A 10,386-nucleotide genomic window follows, 5' to 3' on the forward strand; every position below is an offset into this window, starting at 1 on the left:
TTTTTTATTTTTACTGAATTTTTTAAATACTTTATGCAAATTTTTTACTTTTTAGACGCACCTAACATTAATACACCTAAAAAGTAAAAAAATTGTAAAAAAAATTGTAAAAAAAATCTTTTAAAAATTCACTAAATACCAAAAATATAAAAAAAAAATACAAGAATTTATTTAATTTTTTATATTTTTATGTATTTCTTAATTTTTTAAAATATTTTTTCATAATTTTTTTACTTTTTAGACACATCTAAGTAAGGTGTATCTAAAAAAGTAAAAAAAATGTTTAAAATTTTAAAAATATTCACTAAAAACAAAAAAATACGAAAATCAAAAAACTCAGTTTTCAAAAAATTTAATCCAGAAAACTCAAACCAAACACAGTGATTTTTTTCCTTTTTTTTCTTTTTTCAAAAACCAAATTTGATCTTTTGTGTCAAATTAAATCTTAAAGTTGTTAATTTTATTAGTAGTAATTTAAATCCAGAATTAAAATAGAGTGTTGCTATTAACACTCCATAAATTATTTTAGACCTCTTAATTTTTAACTTTTTTATTACAATAATAACTTCAAATAAAATTACTACAAAGGACATTATTAATTTTAGAACACATCTTCTCACAATTAAACTTACACACCCACTATATCATGAATTATGATTTATGAGAGCACCCACCTCCATCACCACCCATCAATCTTTTCTAAATCTCACCTTCAAAACCTACCCACCCTCAAAACCTTGAAAACCCTTTGACGACAATATTCTGACAGTAACGGTGGCAACGGTGGCAACCATTTGATTTCCTATACTTCTTCAAATAATGACAATGAGTGAAATTTTTTCTGACAACCACAACTCCATAAGATGAGAAGAGTATAACAATAAAAGCTTAGAGGAGGTTAATAACTTTGACGTTATTCTTAGCTCATAAGAGATTGGCCTTGTAAAGATAAGTTTCTTGAAAAAATGGCAAAAATAATAAAATCTGCTCCTCATTTTTTTCGGGACTAAACTCCCAAACATATGACCGAAATTCAAGAACACAAGCCTGAACGTTATTTATTTGTTCGGAAATCAGTAACCAAACATTTATTATTTGTTCGGAAACAGATAACCAAACATTAGTCATAGGTTCGGACCTGTTTTACTGAAAAAACTAAGAAATTATGTGTATATATATAGAGAGAGAGAGCATACCAACTGTGACAATGGTGAATGAGGTAATAAAGACAGTAATCACATTGTCTCTTCTTCCTCTTCTTCCTCGTGGGCTTCGTTAAGATTTTTTTAGAAATGAGATTTTTTTTTAGTGTGGTGTATGGAGGGTGTTTATTTAATGAATTGAATGTTTTCATAAGGATAATTTTGATATTATTTTGGGGGGGAAAGAAATTTTAAGGATTTCAAAAATTATAAGTGAAAGTCCAAAGAAATTAAGGATCCCAATAATTCATGGGGTACTATTAACACCACTCTTAAAATATTCTTCCGTTTTCATCTCAATAGAGTTCAGAGTTGTTTTGAAAATTAGTTATTTTAAGGTTTTTATTTTTCACGATTAGGCTTTTTAACTATTGTTGGTTTTAATTTGACATAATATTGCTCATATTTGTTGGTACCATAAAATATTATTATTATTTGTAAGACACGTTGCATCCTCTTATTTATTTGGAAGTTAAAAAAAGTTATAGAAATGATGGAGAATATGAAGGACAAAGTGGATGAGTGGAAGGACACATGGCAAGACAAGAATGAAGATGAAAGAAATGGGTAGTTACTAAGTAGTTATTACTGTATTTTTTCTTCTATAAATAGCCATTAATGACTACATTGTAAAGGATCTAGAATTCATAATCAAAGACAATTGATTTTAATATTTCTTGTCATTTTCCTTATCTTAGGAGTAGTTTAACATAGATTTATATTTCGAAGCATTTATTTTCAGCATTTATATTTCGAAACATTTTATGCACTTCCTTTTCGAAGCATAGGAGTAAAGGTAAGTAATTATTACTTTGATTGTTCACTTAATCGTCTTTCTCTGTCCCTCTTTCTTCTTTTACTTTTTCTTTTCTCTACACTTAACAATTTTGAAATCCTCTTCGTTGAGACAAAAGAACCATCAACACAATCGCTTGATAATTGGCTTGAATTTAATCTATAAGGATTTTTCAATTCTTGCTGGCACGCTCACATTTATGATATTTTCTTTCGTAAGAAAAATAAGCCAACAATATTGTAATATTTTCTTACCAATTAAAAAAATCACTTCACCTTGTCAGCAATCTTTTGTAAGACCTCTTGCACGACTACAGTTTCCTTTGGCTATCCCAATTAAGACTAAAAAAAGTATAAAAGATAAAATAAATTAAATAAATTAATAATATAAAATGTTACATCTAAACCATAATCATTTTATTTTTTATCTCACAAAAATAAAAAAATAAAAAAATTCAAACGAAATTTTTAATTCTAAGTTAAAAAAATCTTAACTTCAAGAAGTCAACTAAAGATTTTTTTTTTTATCAAACGACAACTAATTTTATTTTGGTAACCTTTTCTTAGTGGTGTAAGGGTCTTGTAGTTTCAACCCTAAACTAATAAAATAGTTTCATACTTATGAAAATACAAATACACTAGATTCGTACAAAGTGAGATATACCTTATTAATTCCATATTTTATTTTATTTTTTTGCTTCACTTTTTGAATCTGTACCTAAAACAAGCACTTGTTTTAGGCAAGAGCTAGGCTTCATTTTTTTTTCAGAGGGTGAGCTAGGCTTCATTTTGGATAGCTTATAAGCCAATTTGCTTAAAAAAACTTTAGGTCATTTGTCATACTAAAGAACTAAAAATATGTCGAACTTTCTTTTTTTAAACACTAATTTGTAGCTTATAAGAGTACCAAAGGGCAGTAAGCTAGTTTTAGCCAAATAACTAGTGACAGCCTGTGACTCAAGTGCTAACTTATAAAAAAAATGCTTGGTGACCCAAATTTGTATGATCCAAATGACTCGAATGTGTCAAAACCAAAACTACGTCGTTTTGAAACATTCGACTCATAAAAATTCAAACTACCTAACATTGTTGAACTTATAATTAAACTCAGTCTGATGCTACATGAAATCTTTGAAGATGAGCCAACAACTGATGTATGGTTACTTCAAGATGTTAGCACATATTACATTCATTAATTTCATCAAAAAATCAGCATCCACAGCTGACCATTCATTTATAAACTATATCAAGCACCAGTTCCAACTAGGGGTATATACAGCGTGATTCACGTAGTTTGAGAATAAAGTTATAAACCGAATGACAGATTAACAAATTGATGAATTAAAAAATTACAATTTGAACAATTTTAAACGGATTGGCAAATTAAAAATATTCTAACCAATTATCAAGCCTTTACATAATATATAACACTAATTTATATAATATTTTTCATATATATAACACAAACTAATTTTATATAATATTTTTCATATATATATATAACTACTACTTTGTAATAAATTTTACATACCCACATTTTTATTTTAATATTTCATTATAGATTAAAAATATATATATATATATTGATTATAATGAAACAAAACAGTTTCAAAAACAAATTATAAATTTTAAAGTTTAAACCACGATTAAAGTTATAGAGCGACGTAGATTAATGTGAATCAGTACAGTTTTAACAGATTGAAAAGTATTTTGTAGTCCTAGTTCCAACAATAAAGTTTAAAAAAACTAGATATTCATTACTGAAGAAAAAAAAAAACTAAACAAAAACATGGAGAAGAATACCGCGACACCACCCAACTTTACTAATAATTCACCAGACGACAAACTCAAACATAAAAGACCTAATACAATACCAAAAACTAGGAGATGACTTGGTTCATGATTTACGCTGCTCAGTTCTTTGCATAACAGGAGCTATGGTGTGGTGCGCTTGTACTTCATCAGATAAACAAGTGCTTATATTCCCCATTTGCAAGTTGGCAAAGTTGATTGTAGTTGTACATGTCTACAAAAGAGCGAAAAAGGAAAGTCCTTTAGAAGCAAAACCACAAAAATTCTCACAAAATTGAGAAAAATCAAAGAATATTAAATAACAATCCACTATAAGATAAATATATCAATTAATAGTAACTTCAATACAAATGGCACGAAATGGTAACATAAAAGGCCAACCACTCAAGCAGCTCCCTAGTACCCATAAGAATGGAATTTGTTAATGTGTATTCTTAGGGCACGTGTGAAGAAGCTTAAAAGGCTTGTACAAAAGTGTTTGCAACAAAAAATGCATAATATATTTTAAGCAGTCTTAACATGTACTCTAAGGGCAAACATTAAAAGCATGAGAGTCTTTGGGAATTGCTTAGGCCAAGTTAAGTAAATCTGGGCTACCACAAGATCCTAAGAAAAATTAAATTAGTTCCCTTCTGGAACATAAAATCAGTAGGGAATGGACTTAAATAGAGTAGAGATCATACCAAAGGTATCACCAAAGTTGTTCCATATTTCAGCACGGATGGATTGATTACTTTCGGCAATACCAATCACCTCAACATAAGTAGTAAGAGAAAAGGGAGGTGAGCCTTTTACAACCAACTGTTTTTCATCTGTAGATTTCCCAATAACAGCACCATTATCAGATTGAACGACCTGAATAACAGCACGAACTTTTCGTCCCACATACATGTGCAGCAGCTCTGCATTTACAAAGACTGCAGGGTTCGATGTATCCATATCCTTCAAAAATAAACAAATAAATAAATAAAATAGGCACAATGTCTCAAAGCTTAAGGTAATGGTTGGCTGGTGAAAAAGGAAGAAAATCAAAGAATAAAAGATCAATGTCCATAAAATAAAATCAAGATATTCTGCTGTGTCATGTGGGACAAAAATATAACAAGAGACATTCAAGGGCTTGAGTTGTACTGTAAAGGCACTTTGGTTTCAGTTTGAAGAAACACTTCACCAAGGCATTCTAATGCCTTCTTGTCTAACGCCTCTTTGCTTACTAGGCTGTAGCCAGAAGTAATCCACTTCTAGGTTTCATTCAACTCATTTGGGTTGAAGGCAATATATCAGAAATTCACAGTGCAGAACATAACAGCAACTTTATCACTCCAAAGAAGCTATAGAATTGGTGAAGGCCTTCATTTTAGCAGCTCCCAACACTGTACAGTACGAGAAGCTATTCTGACCCAAAATTGAATCAGAAAGTATTTTTTTGATATGACATTTTTTAAAGGTGGATATACAAAAAAATCCATCAGCGTTTGTTGTACAAGACATCTTCACCGGTAGGGCTGCCCTTGAGTTTTTTGGGGCCCTAGGCGAACTTTCAAATTGGGCCCTCTATACATAATAATAAAACAAACAAACAATTGAGGTGAATTCTGCATGATAAAGTGGGAAAAACTTAGCAGGAGATAGCAGAAAGCAACCATCCTGATTCCAATGCCACCAAATACAGTACTACTACCTCAGATTTGAGGTGGCAATAATAGGCCTTGGATGGACTTTAATTCTTTTTACTACTCTTCGACTTGAATGTGTTCACTGTGAAGCAACCAGGAAGTTATCATGTCTAGCTCTATAATTCTAAACAAGAGAAGCGTCTGTTTTGGTGCCCAAGCCTTTCCAAGTAGATTTATGCATTTTTGAGAAACCAATTGTAATACCCCTGTTCCGTAATATGTTAATTGGTCCTTAATATGATGTGATTATGTGTTTTGATATGATTTTGTGTTCCATTATGTGAAATATGTGGTTTTGAAGTTCTATCTGTTCACCGTAGAAATATCTGTTGAATAATCTGCCTTGGGAATTAAATTGAGGACCCTATCGGCCACAGAACCCAAAATTGACTACGCCTTTGTGATTAGTGTAATTTTTAGAGTCTATGGTGAAATTTAATTAGAAATTGATTCTAGTCAGATTAAATTAATTCATTTAATGGCATTGTGCTCAAATTGTTTAATATTCTTAAATTGAGACTTAGTGGGATTTGTTGGATAGGAGCATTACACCCCAATTCCCTCCTTTCTTGTATTTTGACTGACCTTGGACTCAAAACCAAAGGAAGGGCCGGTTATAGAGAGAGAAAGGGAGAGACTTGTGTAATTTGGGCTCAGGACTTGGGAATTTGAAGATTAAGCTCAAGATTTGGCTAGAACTTGGGTGTTTAAGGCTCCTAGGTGAGTAATTATCCCTTGAATCATGGATTCTTGTTTGCTATTTGTAAATTCAGAGTTGAACAAAGAGAAAGAGCATGAGTTGGGTTAATTTTGTTGAATTGAAGCTTAATATGTGCATGCATGTAAGAAATTACCTTGAAATTGCATGTTTGAGCACAAATATGTATAATCCATGTGAAATGTTAAAGGAAAACTCATGTTTTGACCACCTCTTCACCAAATGAGTTGAGAATGGTGAGCATCTCCCACATGCATGTACAAATTATGGGAGAGTAAGTCTTGAATGTTTGAATTTGAGCATGTTGGTGATGAGTTTGACATATTTTGGGGTATACATGTGAATTATTTGTGAATTGAGCTTCATTGGGTTGTGATTTAAGGTTTACGTCATGTTAGTATAATTATATTTGAGATTTGAGCCATAACATGCATGTTTTGTTGGTTGAAAATCGAATTGGAGCTCAAAAACACAGTTCTGGGTTTTCCAGAATTTTGAGGTCTGCTCGAGCGGGGAACCTGACGCTCGAGCGGGAAATGCGTGCTCCCAGTACTTTTTGCGGACTTGATGTCCGCTCGAGCGGGGTAATTAACGCTCGAGCGTGGGAGCTATTTTGGCAGGCCTTCCGCTCGAGCGTCCTATTTCACGCTCGAGCGTATTTTTGATGCAACCAGCACTTTTGCAGGCCTATAGGGTCCGCTCGAGCGGGGAAGTCCACGCTTGAGCGGGGACCCTGTTCTCTGAAATTTTGTATGCTCGTTCTGTGTTTCGTTTTCCGTTCTCTTTCACTTGTAAGCACTCTTAGGCATATGTTAAGTATTGTAAATGAGTTAATGAGATAAGAATAAAGCCTAAAGAGGAATATGTGAATCAAAGAACGAATTGAACTGTTAGTGACCCCTTTTGTGTTCATGGAACGTGTAGAGTCAATCTCCACGGCGAATCCACAAGCCGATCACTGTGAGTAATATCGATATTTGAAAGCTTAGCAATGTCCAACTGTTTATTCCCATATAAGCTTTATGAGTTGCTAATTGAGGTTGTGGACAAAAGTCTGAAATGAACGAGCAAATGGACCGAAGGTCGTTTCGATATGAATAAATGGATCCAAGGTCGTTTTGATAGAAATGAATGGACCGAAGGCCGTTTTGACATAAATGATTGGGCCGAAGGCCGTTTTGACATAAATGATTGGGCCGAAGGTCGTTTTGACATAAATGAATAGACCGAAGGTCGTTTTGACAAAAATGAATGGACCGAAGGTCATTTCGATAGAAATGAATGGGCCGAAGGCCGTTTTAACATAAATGATTAGGCCGAAGGTCGTTTTGACAAGACATGAATGAATGGGCCAGGGGCCGTTTCGACACGAAAGTGTAAATAGGCCTGAAGGCCAGTTTGACACGAGTAATAGTTTGACAATGAAACGAATGAATTGGGCCCGAGGCCGTATAATGTGTTTGGAACCTCAGTTACTTAACTTACATGTGTCTATGTATGTATATACTAGTTAAAATGTAAATTGAGCCCAAGGCCGTTTGATGTATATTGTTCCAATGTATATTCTTTATTTGATATTATTCACTGGGCTATCGCTCACGCTCATTCATGTATTTGTAGGTGAGCCCAGAGAAGTCCAAACCCAGCCCCAGTGAAGTCGTTGTGGAACAACAGAGGTTTTGGGAAAGTCAGCCCTTGCGTCTCACGCACGAAACCCGCCTTCGCCTTTTTGTCATTTTGTTCTATGTTATCATGTTGGCGAAGTTTTTTGTATATGTCTGCTTATAGTTTTTATGGGTTGACTTAGTTTTGGATGATCCTGTCTGTACAGAACCTATGTCACTATGTTTCTGTTGTGAATTATTAACGTACATATGTATGGTTTGTTTTGATGTGCCATGTAAGCACAGCTCTATGGACAAAGTTTTAAATTTTGCTTCCCTTTTGGCCCCCTTTACTCTGATGTGTTAAGTCTGTTTTGGTTTGAGGCCGTAGGTAATCTTAGGATTACTGGCCGGTTACGTCCTTAACCCATGGGGGCGGGTTCGGGTCGTGACACCAATGCTGGGTGCTGATTCCATATACTCTGTCCAATTCTACCACAGTTGCATGCCCATTTTGCTAATGCTCTATTTGGTTCATTGGAATGAAGCTTTGCCAGGAAGCTTATACTTGTTGAAGCTTTTTCCTATACTATAGTTGCAAGTCTATTATTGTGTTTTGGAATTAGGGGAAGCCATGATAGCAGTTCTTGGAATGGTCATTCCTAAAGCTCTACTACGGAATGATCATTCCCTTATAATGTTAAATGATAATTCCATTTACAATGCATTTTTATTTAGTTTTTTAGTCAATCAAACATAGGAATGGATATTATGATGGACTGATCACCTCGTTCCAATGAACAAAACAATACCTAAATATTCAAGCAATACTACAATTTAGGAAAATGACTACCTATTGGAGAGATAACACTAATGTTGTGTTTGGATCATGGATTTGTAATGGGATTAATGAAGGGAAAGGAAAAGTAAAAAGATAATGACGTGAAGAAGCTGCATTTATTTCTTTGGTTTTCTATCATTTTCCTTTCCCTAATAAATTCCTACACAAATCCATGATCCAAACACAGCCCCATAGCAATTACAGTGATTTATAGATGGAAAAGGGTTAAGAAAGAAGAGGTTTTGACAACAGTAGCTCCCTGGGTCTATCAAAAACAGCTCCTTGAAATTTTCAGAAAAGCATTTCATTTAGCATTTGGGGAGTTTGAGTTCCAAATCTAAAAGGAAAGAGGTTTATGTAATAAAACAAGAGGATTTTTTTTTTTTAAATAGAAAAACAATGAAAAAGAAGGGTAATAGTGGGTCACAGCAACAACAATCAAGTAAAAGAAAACAAAGAAAAAGAAAGAGAAAAACCTAGTTGGGGAAAAATGACTAAACAATCTTGACTTTTCATAAATAGAACACTCCAAATCTAATTTGTCTCAATCCCAATTCACTCTCCAACCAAGAAAGAATCAATCTACCTCCAAGAGGCTTTTTTTTTTTTTTTTTTTTGGGTTATTTACTGAATTTCATATATGAACCAAACCAAGAAAAAAAACTAAAACCCGGGCACACCCAGATCCAAACAACTCTTACTCCCTACTGAACAAGCTCATTCAATCTCCAAGAGGCTTGAGTGGAATTCCACATACATGTGTTTTACATGTCTATGAACATATATATATATATATATACACTAATTTCTCTGTTAAATTATTAAAAACTACTACTTCATCTCACTGAAAAAAGGGGTTCATTGTTTCTTCTTCAGTAATCTCTTTTTGGTTCATCAGGGTTCGATTACAATCGATCGGCTTCAAATCCAAACAACAGGAACAAAATGGATCCATATGAACACAAACCCATAATAATTACATATATATAAATACATCTACATAGACTTGTAGGGTTTGAAATGTCACCTGATTCACAGAAAATGGTCGCCGGAAAATGGGATGGAAAGTGGATTTGCCGCTTTGAAAGAGAAGGGTGTGAGGGTTTTGGCTGCTTCTTTGTGGCGCGAATTAGTGGCGGGAAAATGAAGGATGGAAAATGGGTTTTAGGGTTTGGAGATCAAAATTTTGAATTTATAGGTATCACTACTACTAATATTTACTAGGAGAAAAAAAAAATTTGAAGATTTAATCTAAAAAATAAATTAAATTTTAACTTTTTATTATTTTGAACTTTTATTCTTGAAAATAGTACCAATTGTAATCATTAAGGCCCCGTTTGTTTTGAGCTATAGAGAGGGTATTAGGACTAATAATACCAAGGTATTACCAAAGCCCCTGTTTGTTTGCAGAGAAAGGGTTGGGACTATTAGTCCCTTGGTATTGCTAATACCCTTGGAAGGGGGATTGGTAAGGAGGAGGTAGAGATGGTATTAGAAAATAGTGAGGGGATTAGAAATTTTTTTATTTTTTATATATTGGGAATTTTTTTTTTAATATAATGTTTAATTTTTTATATTTTTTTATTTGTTTTATTATTTTATATAAAAATAATTTAACAATTCCTCATTATTCATCCCCTCACTATCAATCCCCTCACCAACAATCCCCTCACTATTAATCCCCTCATTATCAATCCCCTCCATTCTATTTCCCAAAACAAACGGGTCCTAACTGTAT

At 33.2% G+C, this 10,386-nt stretch overlaps 1 protein-coding gene across 1 annotated transcript; it reads right to left on the bottom strand.

Moving 5' to 3' along the window:
* Positions 1-3,643: 3,643 nt before the first annotated feature.
* LOC114317055 (replication protein A 14 kDa subunit B) lies at positions 3,644-9,849 on the bottom strand. The gene is made up of 3 exons (XM_028263746.2): positions 9,676-9,849; positions 4,493-4,751; positions 3,644-4,023 (listed from the first exon to the last, which is right to left on the bottom strand). Exons 2-3 carry the CDS (start codon positions 4,746-4,748, stop codon positions 3,959-3,961), a joined length of 321 nt encoding a protein of 106 aa, XP_028119547.2. The 5' UTR covers positions 4,749-4,751; positions 9,676-9,849; the 3' UTR covers positions 3,644-3,958.
* Positions 9,850-10,386: the final 537 nt, after the last annotated feature.

The sequence above is a fragment of the Camellia sinensis genome, chromosome 3 (genome assembly GCF_055761805.1).
Source record: "Camellia sinensis isolate YWXY chromosome 3, ASM5576180v1, whole genome shotgun sequence".
Lineage (NCBI taxonomy): Eukaryota > Viridiplantae > Streptophyta > Magnoliopsida > Ericales > Theaceae > Camellia > Camellia sinensis.

Coding starts and splice junctions, on each gene's coding strand:
- LOC114317055 (XM_028263746.2), bottom strand. CDS start 4,748: ATGGATACATCGAACCCTGCAGTCTTTGTAAATGCAGAGCTGCTGCAC. Junction 4,024..4,492: donor CAACTTTGGTGATACCTTTG/GTATGATCTCTA, acceptor GCTCTTTTGTAG/ACATGTACAACTACAATCAA.